Source organism: Centruroides vittatus, unplaced genomic scaffold (assembly GCF_030686945.1).
Source record: "Centruroides vittatus isolate TY-2023 unplaced genomic scaffold, ASM3068694v2 contig_549, whole genome shotgun sequence".
NCBI classification, from domain to species: domain Eukaryota; kingdom Metazoa; phylum Arthropoda; class Arachnida; order Scorpiones; family Buthidae; genus Centruroides; species Centruroides vittatus.
This window is the reverse complement of record NW_027122325.1, coordinates 7,384,142-7,399,248: the sequence shown is the minus strand read 5'-3', so window position 1 is coordinate 7,399,248 and position 15,107 is coordinate 7,384,142. Positions and strand designations below refer to the sequence as shown.

The 15,107-nt window shown below is 28.7% G+C and overlaps 1 protein-coding gene across 2 annotated transcripts in view; it reads left to right on the top strand.

Moving 5' to 3' along the window:
• Nucleotides 1-15,102, top strand: part of LOC136978761 (fibrillin-1-like) — a 38,460-nt gene extending 23,358 nt beyond the window's left edge. For both annotated transcript variants that reach the window (XM_067274584.1, XM_067274583.1), the window contains 9 exons: nt 5,256-5,378; nt 8,906-9,031; nt 9,550-9,696; nt 9,835-9,960; nt 11,830-11,952; nt 12,257-12,379; nt 12,491-12,616; nt 13,013-13,138; nt 14,912-15,102. In XM_067274584.1, coding sequence (XP_067130685.1) covers nt 5,256-5,378; nt 8,906-9,031; nt 9,550-9,696; nt 9,835-9,960; nt 11,830-11,952; nt 12,257-12,379; nt 12,491-12,616; nt 13,013-13,138; nt 14,912-15,087 — 1,196 coding nt within the window. In that variant the 3' untranslated portion in view covers nt 15,088-15,102. The remainder of the gene's footprint in view (nt 1-5,255; nt 5,379-8,905; nt 9,032-9,549; nt 9,697-9,834; nt 9,961-11,829; nt 11,953-12,256; nt 12,380-12,490; nt 12,617-13,012; nt 13,139-14,911) is intronic.
• Nucleotides 15,103-15,107: the final 5 nt, after the last annotated feature.

Here is a 15,107-nt window from a genome sequence, read left to right as displayed (position 1 = left end):
GAAATTTCTAATTTCAGTCAGCTACTTATTTATAGTGTGGTATATGTTCATTAATGTTTAATTTAAAGATTTTTTTATGAATTTAACAAAGTAAAATTTTGTTTGTTTTTAACTTTTTAATATTCTTGCTAATAAAAACTATTTGAGTTGAATTTTACAAATAAATATATAAATAACATTATTAATGTTTACATGCAAAAAATATTCTTCAAGAAAATGCAATTTATTTAATCATAAAAATTAAATTATTAGTCAAAAACTTACAATATATATTGTATATATATGTAAGTTTTTGATTAATTATATAAATTTTTAATTAATAAATATATAATCAATCAATCTATCACTTTATTGTAATAAGGTAACCTTGTTACAGGGGGATCTAGTAGTTAATATTACAATTTGATTTTAACTTTGCTGAAGATTAGTTACATAGTTCTTGGATATACAAAGAATCTTTGAGCGTTATCGCGTTAGTTTCAGCTTGAACATCTTTTTATACGTAAACAACTTAAGTTATACAATACTTCTTTTGTTGCTATGATTGATTTTACAACATTTTAGTTATATAGGAGAAAAAATTGTAGATCTTATACATACTAATTATCAATAAATTGTCAAGACAGGATCTAAAATTTCGTCCGTGAGTAGGTGCAAAAATTTCTTTTGTTTGAAATTTACGTTGAGCATCTTCAATAGCTAAGCACGCTGTTAGTAAATGATATAGAGAAAAAGGCCGAGATTTACACCAATAACATTCCCTAGCGAAGTCAATGTATACGTTGTCTATCAATATTGAACTATAATTAAGCCGCATCTGAAGTAGCGTACGCTTTACATTTAGGTTAGAATTTGCCATAGCAATGCACGATTGAGATGGAATATGTAACATATTCAGATACTAATGGTGATAAGTTGAATTTAATATAGCGACTTGATCTTTAGCAATAGATTGTGACAAAGCATTGTTCATCATTAAGGAGTAAGCATATTTACAGTTGATTTCGTTTGAGTTAAGCAACAAGTTTGAAATACCATAAGACTGAATTATCTCATTGAATCTTTGATACCATGTACGATAATTATTGACTGAGATTTTACTTTGATTTGCCATTTCGAGAAATAGAAATTTTATATTATCATCTTCAGTGTTTAGTATCCGGAAGTAAAATTTTAGTAACCGATTAAGAAATAGAGGAAAGAGTTGATATCGGTTTATTTCTGATCTAATTGCGTATCTAGGAACCATCCGCTCAATATGAAGGAGTTTGCGTAAAAAAATAATATGATATTTCTCCAAATCTGAATAAAAATCCAAAGCCCAAATGGGACTAGCATAATAGAGTGCTGGAACTATAAATGAATGGAACATCTTCAAGTGAATTTTTAAATTCGAAATCCTTAATCTTGATGCTAGATATATAACATTATTAATAAGTTGATTAATTTTGATATTGAGTTGGTCTAGATGTGGGTGGAATCCACCGTCCCAGTTGAAAGTAATTCCTAAGTATTTGATTTGGTTAACCACATCAATCGGTTGGTTATTTAAATAGAAACTTTTTTCTTGGTTTGATATTTTTACATTTTTTCTAATTATGAGAATTTTAGATTTTTCAGTGTTAATAGTTAAACAGATGGTACTTAAGTAATCATTGACTAAATTGATTTTACGTTGCAAAGTAGATCGGGTTGGAGCTAGTAACACCAGATCGTCAGCATATAGGATGTAATGATAAGTGCGGCCATTAATATAAATTCCTTCATTGTCGTTGGAACATAGATGGTCAATTTCACTGATATATAAGTTAAATAAATAAGGTGATAGAGGTTCGCCTTGAAGTAATCCCCGGTGAATTTTTATATCCAGATAAATTTGATTATTATGAACTATATTAATGGTATAAGATGAAAATAAACACTTAATTACATTACAGAATTTGGTACCGGCCCCTAACCTTCTTAGCCTATCAATCAGGATGGAAATATGCACGGAGTCATATGCTTTGGAAATGTCAATAAAGGCAGTAAAAATCTTTCTGCGCTTACGCTGGAGATAATTTTGAATTATTAACAATAATAGAAAAATAGCTGACTCGGTTCCTTTTGATTTAGTGAAAGCATACTGATATTGTGAATTTAAACCTTGTTTGAAAGACCAGCTTTGAAATCGAGAGGTTAATATTGAGGTGAAACATTTTCTTAAAACGGATAATAAAGCAATAGGGCGGTAATTTTTGGGATCTGTTCGGGTTCCTTTTTTATAAATCATTAGAATTTTTGCTGTACTCCAAGACTTTGGGTATTTTGAGTGGTTATAAAAGTGATTAAATAGGTCAAGAAGAACCTGCTTGCCGGATGGCGGAAGTAATTTAATGAATTTATTTGTAATTTGATCCGGTCCGGGGGATGATTTCGGTTTTAGCTTCCGGATCGACACTTCAAGCTCCTCGGCAGTAATCTGTAAATCGAATATTTCGTTTACTGAATTTGTAACTTCGATCATTGGAGAGATACTTTTTTCTGTAAATCTATTATAAAAAGTGATCCAGTCAGAAAATTTAATATGAACTGATTGTTCTATATTCGGCCGTCTCAGTTTCTGTATCATTGACCAGAATATGTCATTATTTTTATTTTCTAATATTTTTTGTTGTAACTTTTTGAAGTAATTTAGTTTTTTGGTTTTTAATAGATTGAAATAAGTAACTTTAAATTGCCGGTATTGTTTAAAGGAATTGGTTGTAGATAGTCTTCTAAACTGGTGTAATGCTTTAGTTTTTTTATTTTTTAACCTGATACAGTCAATGTCATACCATGGGTTTTTTGGACCATGAATTTTCGGATTTTTGATCTTCCGGGCTTGAATAAATTCTTTTAGGATGCCTTCGAATTTAGAATAATACTCTTCACCGTCTAGCAATCCTTTAGATACTAAATTATTCATTTTACTGCTAACTTGAGCTTGAAAACAATCGTAATTATAAACGGTTGTCTGGTAGTATGTATTTACTTGCCCACTATTGAAGTTGGCTTTTAGCCCGAATATAGATCTGACTGGAAAATGGTCCGATGAATCAGAGTTTAGAACTTGGAGTTCGGAACATAAGTCCACAAGCAGTTCTGAGCAGATTATTAGATCAATAGTTGACATACCGGTAGTAGTAACACAAGTATATTCTGAGGGGAAATCCTTTTCAATTCTTCCATTGAGTATGAATAATTGTGTTTGTTTCATTAGCTTGAGGAGATGATTTCCCAATTTGTTATATTTATCATCTTTAGATTTACGGATATTTTGTATTTTTATGTTCGGTCCCTTATAGTATAAGTCCATGGTTTGTGCGATACGGGCATTAAAATCTCCCACTATGATTACATATGGAGATATGTTATTCAACTTTTCGTATTGACGAAATACTTCATCTAAGATCAGCAACTGTTCAGGAGGGATATATATTACCATAATTATCAGTACTTTGTTTTTCAGATTATTGATGATTGGATTGGAAATTAGTAGATGAACAATAATGTAATTATTGCTTTGCTGAATGAGTATAATATCGCCTAGCCTTTTATTAATTATTAAATTAAGTCCGCCTGAAGGTCGTCCCGGACCCGTAGGTTTTTGAGCCGTTTGCGTAACAATGTAATAGTTTTCTTTATCTTGAATCTGGGAATCAGGTGGAGAAGTCAACCAAGTCTCCGTAATGGCTAGAATGTCTGTATTTTTTAATAGATAAACAAATTCTCTGGTGAAGATTTTCTTTGTAAGTCCTTGAGAGTTCCAATTGACAATAACGAAGTGGGAATTTCTTAGACCACAAATGCTATTATACGAAGCTTTTGTTTTAACATGTATAGCAGTTGAAGATCTTGTCGGGTGACCAGATATCTTTCTTAATTCTTGATGAGGGTTATTTTGATAACTAATTTGTCATTTTGATTGTAATGTGGGTAAAGTAAACAGAGTAAAGGAATCAGAAAACACCAGTCCCTCCAAGACGGAGCTGTAGGTCAAAGAGTGATGACCGAATAACAGACTGTCTCCTCGTAGGCTGGAGAGATGACCCTTCTTCTTTAGCTCATAGTGAAACGGTAACAGCTTTTTTTGCCATAACCTGGATCCCTTATTAAGATCTTGAGCAATTTGAGTGTCTTTCCATTCATTCAATAAGTTTTTTTGCTTCATTTTTATAAAGTTCGTAAAAAAGATATCTCGGATCTGTATATTTTTAAAGGTTAACTTAATGTGTGGATATTCCGATTTGGAGATTGGTTTTAGGGCGAGAAGATCCTCCATTGAGAATTCTTGTATGTTTAGTATTGACTTGATTAAGTTAAAAACTTCTACTTTATTGGGTGGTTCTTTACTAGGATATCTGTATAATATTACGTTATTACGATACTGTTTATTGACCAATGAGTCCATTCTAAATTGCATACTTTCGTTTTCTATCTTCAATTTTGCAATTTGTTGTTCGAGATTATTAATTTGAGAATTCATCTTTCTATTTTGGTCTTTAGTTTCCTGCACGCTTTTACGAATTATATCTAATTCTTCTTTAATAGTAAACATTTGGTTAAGTATTTTTTCGTTGGAGGAAGTTATCAAATCGGAGAGTTTACTCCATAGTGTTGTAGTTGAAATGTCGGATGTATTCGTCATGTTAGGGGAAAGAGAAGAAAGAGGTTCACCTGGCTCACCTGGAATAACTGCACTTTGAGGTTCTGTGCTGAGGTTCAATCCAGTAGATGCAGAAGGGAGTTCCAAAGAGTATTTTTCGGTATAAGCATTGTAGTCAGTAATGAGTCAAACAGTAGAAGACGAAGATGAATCCTTTTTTTCTTCTAGTTTGGTACGATTGAGTGGTGGCCTTCCCCTTTTTACTGGAGACCGTTGCATCTTACTTAGTATTAGTGAATTATTCTTATCAATTTAAAATTTAACTTTGAAAAACAAAAAGTGGTAAGTAGACGATTGACGATAGTCGGTCTTCCAGTGAAGCTAAGTGCGTAGAAAAGTTCACCAACAGCACCGAACGACAGTAACGCCCCCCATTAATAAATATATAATTAAGTTAATTTTATTTTTACTTCCATCTTGACTAAAATTACAATGAAAGTTAATTAAGAGGTTAATGTTGATGAAGAGATTAGTTACTTAAGTAAATTAATTTTATTTATTAAAACACAGAGATATTATAATTTTTTTAATTATTCATTTATTATATAACTTTTATTTATTTTTACAGATGTTGATGAATGCAGTGAAAATAAACATGTATGTAGTCATATCTGTATAAATTTTCCTGGAGGATTTGTTTGTAGTTGTCAGGATGGATATATTTTATCTTCTGAAAACATATTATGTGAAGGTATAATATATTTTTATCATAAAGAAGTCATCATTTAAAATGAATTTGATAAAAGTGATAAGGTTTTTCTTGCACAACTATTACCACATACTACAGAAATATAAACATTAGGCTTCACAACAGCACTTACATCATACTACAAAAAACTGCCGTACTAAACATGTCATGTTCTTAAGCACAAATACATAAATTAACAGAACGTAAACATGTTATTAGCCTGTTCCATAATTTATGTCTTGACATTAGTCTATCATAGCATTAGGCATTTGTATATAAGCCAAGTAGAATACACTTAACCACACAGTAATAACAACTCTCTTGCTAACCACCAGCTTGTGAGATGAGATAGCTTAGTAGTTTCAATTAACCATAGAGCAATACTGGCAGGGGCACAGCTTTCAGTATGCCACCCATGCCAGTAAGACTTATGAGGAGAAATGAAGCAGAGAATGACCCACTAGTAGTGTCCAATTCAGAGTGGACAGCTGCTGAACATCATCTGTTCCCCATGTTAGTGGTGGCTGACTTATAAACACCTGGCTTAAGTGTGGCTACTGTGCAAAGACAAATATATTCATCACCTTGTTCACACAATGGACATGCATACCAACCCAACCAAAGTACTTCAGCAGTATTCCAGCCACTACCAGCAAGGTTGGAAATGCTAACAAATGAATTGGACTGAAGACATGAATTAATTTATTACCCATACCCATACCACTATCACAAGATTGAAAACAGATATGAGAGTAAACAGGCTGACATTACATGACAAATTCATACAAAAATATCAACATAATAATAATAAAAAATAATAAATAAAAATACAACACTCATTACAGTTTTAGAAATTAAATGCAATACTGAAGAACAACATTACATCTCAAACTTCTTGACCCACACACAAAAAAATATACATAAGGCTAAGTATTTTCTAGGGAATTCATTAAGTCTACTTTGGTTTTGTCTGATCTTGAATCCAGTATCAATAGGTTAAATAATACTAAATGTAGATACATCAAACACAACGAAATAACATAATATGTATGATCTTATATGATGTACATGGATGACATAAAAATCACATATTAGAAATTACATAAAAACACTTGCTCCAATGACAATCAAATGGAATTTGGCCTAGAAAAAGATAAAACACTTCATATTGATATGGAATTCTAAAGAAAAATGACTTTGCACTCAGAAATGGAGATAACACTGACATATTCATTTGGACACACAAGTCATTCTGGTACTGACATATTCATTTGGAGTTATACAATGGACACACACAGAACTAGGACACAACTCCAAAGGAAAATACAAACAATATTAATAATAAAACAACAAATACCACTCTAAATCATCTGTAGAAAGTTATTGGGTTCAAGACCAGACAGAACTAGAGTGGACTTAACAAATCTCCCTGAAAAATGTTTTGCCTTATATATATATATTTCATTTATTTTAGTGTATGTGTTGTGAAGCCTGAAATGTAGTGTTGTTCTCCAGTGTTGTATTATTTTCTAGAAATGCTATGAATTTTGTGTGTATTTTGTGTAGATGTAGTACAGTAGAGCATTGATTATCTGAATACCGATCAACCAAAACATCGGTTAACTGAAAGAATTCCAATTAGCAAATTCAAATTTCTGGTAGTGCTGTAGCATTGCAGCACTTCCCTCCCTCCAACCTAAACTGAAATCCTACTTTAATGTACTAAGTTATGTACATATTATGTATATGTACTAGTACATATGTATTTGTAAACATGTGATACAAAATATATACAGTACAGTTTTGTGTTTAATATATTTTTCATAAATGATTAGTTATCTGAACAACCCCAGTCCTGAATTTTTTTGGATAATCGATGCTCTACTGTATTTGTATTCCACCTTTTAATTTAGTAAAAAATTGTATCAATTAGTTATTTAGTTTCGTTTTTATCCCAATTTAAAAATGGAAGAACAAGACTTGCATTTCAGACATATTTTATTGTATTATTTCCGAAAAGGCAAAAATGCATCACAAGCACACAAGAAGTTATGTGCTGTATATGGGAATGAAACCTTGAAAGAAAGGCAGTGTCAAAATTGGTTTGCCAAATTTCATTCTGGTGATTTTTCACTGAAAAATGCTCAACGATCTGGCCGTCCAGTTGAAGTTGATGAGACCCATATCAAGGCCATTATCGATTCAGATCGTCTTAGCACAACACGTGAGATTGCAGAGAAGCTCAATGTATCGCATACATGCATTCAAAAAAAATTAAAACAGCTTGGCTATGTCAAGAAACTGGATTTATGGATCCCTCATCAGCTTAAGGAAATTCATTTGACGCAACGCATTAGCATCTGCGATTTGCTTCTGAAACGCAACAAAATTGATCCATTTCTGAAACGACTGATTACTGGGGATGAAAAGTGGATAGTTTATAACAATGTTAATTGGAAAAGATTGTGGGTGATGCAAGATGAACCAGCCCAGACGACACCAAAAACTGAGATTCACCAAAAAAAGATTATGCTGTCAGTTTGGTGGGATTATAAAAAAATTCTGTACTTTGAACCTTTACAAAGAAACCAAACGATTAATTCAAACGTGTATGTTCAACAACTCTCCAAACTGAGCGATGCAGTTCAAGAAAAGCGGCCAGAATTGGCAAATCGTAAGGGTGTTGTTTTCCAGCACGATAATGCAAAGCCCCACACATCTTTGGTCACTTGCCAAAAATTATTGGAACTAGGTTGGGATGTGTTGTCACATCCACCATATAGCCCTGACCTTGCGCCTTCAGATTACCATTTATTTTGTTCCATGCAGAACTCCTTAAATGGTAAAATTTTTAATGATGCTGATGATGTAAAATCACATTTAATTCAGTTTTTTGCTGGCAAAAATCAGAAGTTTCATGAACATGGAATTATGACACTGTCTGAAAGATGGCAAAAGGTCATCGACAAAAATGGACAATACCTAATTGAATAAAGTTATATTTTTAAGCAAAAATTTTGAATTTTTCTTCTTATTTAAAATATGCAATCACTTAGTTGCCAACCCAATAATAACCACATGTGTGGGATGCTGCAAATGCTTTCCTCTTTAACTTTTCATTGCATTTTTGGCCCTGCTAAGGAAACTTCTCTTCATCTTCTCTGCAATTTTGCAGAACATCGCTTGAGTAGACTTGTTCATCTGGGTTGTTTCTTGTTGAACCCTGATGACGTCTTTTCTTTTAGACACTGCTATTTTTCTTTAGAGAGATAGTAACTGGAGTAGAGATAGGACTTTTGAATTAATTTTTCGTGAAGTCACAATGGATCTTTTAGATCAGTGCTTTTGGCTTGTCCCCATTTTTTTAGTCTACAGTCTAATATTGAAATATTATTTTTTTCTTAACGGGAATTTTATTATATAATAGTATAATATTCTGCTAACTGTATATAATATTTTTATTTATAAGTAACTATTATGTATTTTCAAAAAAGTAACTTTTCTATTTGATAATTGATTTTATTTTACAGATATAGATGAATGTAAAAATTCTTCAGATCATGATTGCGATCATAACTGTCATAATAATCCTGGTTCATATAACTGCAGTTGTAATGATGGTTATGAATTATTAGATGATGGAAAAACTTGTATTGGTAATTAAAATTTTTTAAAATAATTATTAAACTATTAGTTAACTATTAGTTAGTTAACTAATAGTTAAATCATTCTTACATGTAATTTAAAATTAAATTTTAATAATTATATATAAATAATTATGAAAGTTTATATATAAATTTTAAAATTAAGTAAAATTTGTTTTCTATAATAGATTTCTATAATTTCTTAATTTTTTCTTTAATATTGTAAAATGTATATTTTTTTTCATATATATATATCAATAATAAATATTAAATAAGAAATTGGATTTATTATTTACTGGTGCTATATTTTCAAAATATGCCAACAACTTTCTTATCAGAAATAATTTTGTAAATTTCAATAACTACAAATATGAAAAAGATTAATTCAAAAAACAATATGTATTACAATTTAGTAAATCTTTTCTACAAAACAAATAAAAAATTACTTAGATAATATCAGTTTAAATAAATTTATATATATTTTTCATTCAAGTTTTAGTGATATATTTAAAATAAATTAATAATTTTAGATATTAATGAATGTGAGAAAGAAAATGGAGGTTGTGAATATGAATGCCTGAATTATCCTGGTTCATATCAATGTTTTTATCCTCCTGAAGAAATTAAAGCAACTGAAGGAACCAATGAAATTGAAGAAAATTTTCAATATCATAACAGTATGCATTAATTTATTAAAGTTTAATCTGTAATGAAATAAAATTATGGTACAATTTTTATATTTAATTAAAAATTCTATAATTGTAAAAAATTTGATTTATTGCTAAATTTTGATTATTTTGCTTTAAATATTTCAGGAATATCATTATGTGAAATTGATAATGGAGGATGTGCACAGATATGTAAAGAAATATCTGATGACAAATATGTTTGTGAATGTAATGATGGTTATTTACTCTCTATTGATGAACATAACTGCATTGGTAAACGTTTTTATATTTGCAGTTTATTTCTTTAACATAAAAAATGTATTAATTTTTAAAATGATAATCATATTGTCATTTGATTTTAGAGTTACAAGATATGCTACATAATCAATCAATCAAACCTTTATTCGTATTAGGCTCTAGCTTATTACATAGGAAGTTATTATTGGTACATTAACATTATATTAAGTCAAGTGATCAATGCTTCCCAACTGGTCGAAAAAAATTTGTTAACATAATTATACAATTTATATATTGTTTCTATGTTGGCTGAGTGAAAAAAACTATACATCGATTTTTCGATGTATAGTTTTTGATATATTGATTTGTATTTCAAGTATAAACAAATAGAGAGATTGTTTTCTATGTTAAATAATTCACATCACTAAATACATTCATTAAATATCAAACATTGTGTGATGTTTAGTGAATGTGAAGTTTATTTTAACTATTAATGTTCCTGGAGATGAGTTATAAGAACTCAAAAGATGATAAAAGCTGTGAATTTCAGAAAAGTAATATTTTGGGTGAATAAATATGAATTAGCACAATTAAAATGAAATATAATATCTCAATATCAATAAATGCAAAACTAGAAGCCAATGTGTTCAAAAAAATTCTTGAAATGTGTAATAATAGTTACCTAAATATAAGTATTGAATTTCAGAAAATAAAAATTATGAACATAAAGTTTGATCTTATAAGTAAAAAGAATATGAATATTACATTCATAAATTAATTAATATAGTGGAGTTTATTTTTAAAATTTTTTTTATTGGGAATTTTTGATTTTAATAATTTAGTAAATTGTGAAAAAAATGAGTTTATATTTTAGATGTTAAGTAATTTGGTACTAGAAGTAAATATTAGGCACCATCTCTTACTAAATTTAATAATTATAATATTTAATATAATTTTAAATAAAATTATTTTTTGAAAAGATTATCATTTAAGAGCTATACATTTGGATGATAATGACAAAAATAATTTTTGTGGTTGCATTTTGATCATTTATCTAGTTAAATTTCATTTTTCCAAATAGAAGAGTAGTTCTTTTCATTTGTCAGCATAAACCATTGATTGAGGCACAGAACATCAGTAATTGGTTCCAGGTTTGTACTTAAACAACAGGCTGATTGCATGAAATTTTTCAGATTTTTTAATGTTTAACATCTACTATAAATAGGGGCCAATTTCGCATAAGAAGTTTACCAGGAAGGTACTTCTCCTTGGCTATTACCTTATATCATCCTTGATTTCCTTTTACTGATTAATTTTGGAATTTCTTTGATTGGTTAATATTCATTTTATAGATTAATTTAAAAAAATTCATATTATAATGAAATTACAGACCAAAAATTGACCAGCAATTATCCTAAATGATCAGATAAAGAAGCATAACATAGATGCACAAAAACAAGGAGCAGCATAGTTACACATTGTTTCTGATAGACATGATGTTTTCTTAGAATAACATTTCAATTCACTAGTAAACATTACATTGTGATAACATTTTGTTTTATATAGTTAGAATGGTTTCTGATAAATTTCAATCCTATTGATTTCTTTTAATCACAAAAATTGATTTTTACGTTTATTTACATTGTGTACTTTTGTTATATGTGCATTGTTAATTTCTGATGAAAATGCATGAGTTTGCATTTGCACAAAAAAGATAATATACTTCTTATAACTATTCAAAGCTGAAAAATACATCAGCAGACATACATACATGTATACATACATACATTCATATATTTGTGGTCTAGATCAGTGGTCACCAATCTTTCTGACCTCAGTAAATTACTTATAAATATAAAATATAATGTATATTAATATATGTAAAGGTATGTTTTATTTTATTAGATATAGATGAATGTGAAGATTTATCAACAAATGATTGCTCTCAATTTTGTTATAATACAATTGGTTCTTATTATTGTATGTGTAAACCTGGTTTTAAACTTTATAATTACAAGATTTGTGTTGGTAAGTTACATTTAAAAATTTTAATTTTACATTTTGAAATAAGTTTGAAAATATTTTGAAAATTCCAATATTCTTACATTGGGATTTTCATTTTATTCCAGTATCTTCAGTAATTTTAATAATTTCAAAAATTTGTACCTAAAATTTTAAATTTTAATTATATTAATATCCAGGAAAATTAGATTAGTATCTATAGTATTATTTTATTTCATATTTATTTAATTATTATTCAAAAATACTTGTTTATCACTTGAAAAGCTATTATTATTACATTTTCTTAAATGTGTCTTTCTGCTATCTTTAGATTTTGATGAATGTGACACTACTTTAAGTGAATGTTCACAAAATTGTCATAATACATTTGGATCATATTATTGTTCATGTAGTTCTGGATTTGAACTTTCAACAGATGGTAAAACTTGTACTGGTAAGAAATTTTCTCCTAGTTATTCAAAATGTAACATTAAAATGCAAATTTGAAATTTTCTATTTAACATATTAAAATTTTTTAAATTTTAAATGCATATCAATATTCAAGACATCAATGAATGCAAGCGTTCTACTATTAATTCTTGTTCTCAAATATGCATTAATACACAAGGATCATATTTCTGTACTTGTAAACGTGGATTTCGACTTGATAACGATAGTAGAACTTGTGTAGGTAAATAAAATATTATATTACTCAATATTAAATATATGTATGCTATGAGAGGTTAATTGATAAATAAAGTCTCCATTTTAAAAAAAAAAATATTTTTTGGGAAGAGGGGAGAATAATGTGCAATTAATACAGATTGCTGCATTGTATGGAATGAGGAAAACGAGTTTATGTCTAACCTTGACTTTTATATGGAATGAATAATATAATGAACTGAGATAATGTATGTACAGATTAGACACTTGTGGCTACCAAATGATGACAATGACAAGTTTTTATCCTTGCATTAAATGCAATACTCCAGTAGGAGACTATTTATTAATCAACCCTCAAATAAATGACAATTTTGTGGTTAATTAATTAGTAGTCATATAATAATAATTAAAATTTATTTTATAGATATAGATGAGTGTGAGGACCTTGTAAGGCATGATTGTTCACAACAGTGCCATAACACATTTGGTTCTTATTACTGTGATTGTAATCCTGGTTATAAATTTGAATTGGACAAAAAATCATGCACTGGTAAATTTTATTTTTATATATGATTATTTTATTACATATTGTTTCTAATCCATGTAAGATAATATAAAGTCTGTTTTTAAAATTTAGTGCTTCTTTATTTTTTCATATATATGGTTTCTATAAACATCTGTTTAGGAGGAAAAAAGAGTTTTCAGTCATTTCATGAGTGTATACATGTTGTGCATGCTTCTGAAATAACTGAAGGGAATTAATTTAAGACAATTTAGCATAGCATACAAATAATCTCTGGCTGTAAAAGATAAAAACAAAATGCAGGAATTGATACAAAAAACTGAGCTTTATTTTGTTAGAAAACATGTTCAAAATGGCATCTTCAGCAGCAATAAAATCCAGAAGGATTAAATCTGTGATACATGATGGCCAAGGAACAGTTTGTCCTATCCAGCAGTTTCCAAACTGTTCTGCAAAGCACTGATGAATGTCTGTCTGGGAATGAGATGGTATGCTACCATGCTGGTACCAAACTTCCTGTAGCTGTGCCAATGGCAAGTCATCAAGCCATCACCCACCATCATGTTTAGAATGTTAATATATTGGTCACTATTCAGAGTGTCATTTATTTGTGGAGTGAGGTCTGCCCAGTGGCATTTTTTTAAAAGAATTAATCTTCTGTTTCTGGATAGATATTTAAGTATCAGTTATTTTAGTGCTGGAACAAGCATGCATGACATATGCATGCACTCATGCAATACAGGATGTCCACTTAAACACTTGAACAAGTGTTTAAGTGGACATCCTGTATATATACAGGATATAATACTTTTTAAAACAAATTTGTTTTATTTCTCAGTATTAATTAAAATAAATTGATACTATTATAAATTTTTCTGCAATTTTGTGTAGTGAATGCATATTTTAGAAAATAGAAAGAAATAAATCCTATTCAATCTGAAATTGAAGATGAAAATGACAGACAAATAGGAAACGAATCTCTAGTTACATAGAAATAAAAAAGTATGGCAATAATGTTGATATTTATTCTAAAATATAAACATTTGTTAATACATACAAAACAGATTTATATTTTTTCACTTTCTACAGATGTTGATTAAACAAGCAAAAATTTGAATAAATTAAGGATATAAAGGAAATTTGATCGAATATGATAAGCATCTGTGGAAAGTGAAGACACACAAATCTGTTTTGTATGTATTAATTCATTATTCATGTTTTAGAGTGAATTCAATATTATTTCCAATTTTAAAATTTCTATGTAACTAGAGATTCCTTCTCTATTTCACCTTGGTTTCATTATATTAATTCAGTATTGTTCATCTAGCTACTTGCAAGTAAATTTGACACATTTAAGTTTCTTAAGACTTAAAATAATCTGTAGTAATTATAAATTTTTATATAAACATATATAAAATGAAAAAGTTTTTATTTTATATATTACTTTATATGTCTAGTTGTTTTGATTGGATTGTTAGCATTATTGCACATTCATATTTTTTAACATTTATTGTTAAAAAATATGTATATGTAAGAATAATTCATAGTATTCTTTACTCAAAGTATTTAATATTCTAGTTCTTTATTACTTTGGTCAAAAACAGATTTCAGAAATAAATACTTACAATAAACTGATAGTGCTACAATTAAATAAAAAATATTTATAATATAAATATATAAACATACATAATAAACATAACATAAACATAATAAATATATAAAATAACAATAATTTAACTTTTATTTTATAATTGTTTAATTTGAAAAATTTTGTTTTTAAACTTTCAAAACTGTTTTCAGACATTGATGAATGTGAACATTCAACACTGAATGATTGTTCACAAAGTTGCCATAACACACTAGGTTCATACTACTGTACATGTAAACTTGGTTATCGACTTTCTTCAGATTTTAAAAAGCTGTGTGGGTATGTATTTAAATACATAAATGATTTTTATAAATTAACATGGAATTAATTTGAGAAATGACTGATTAT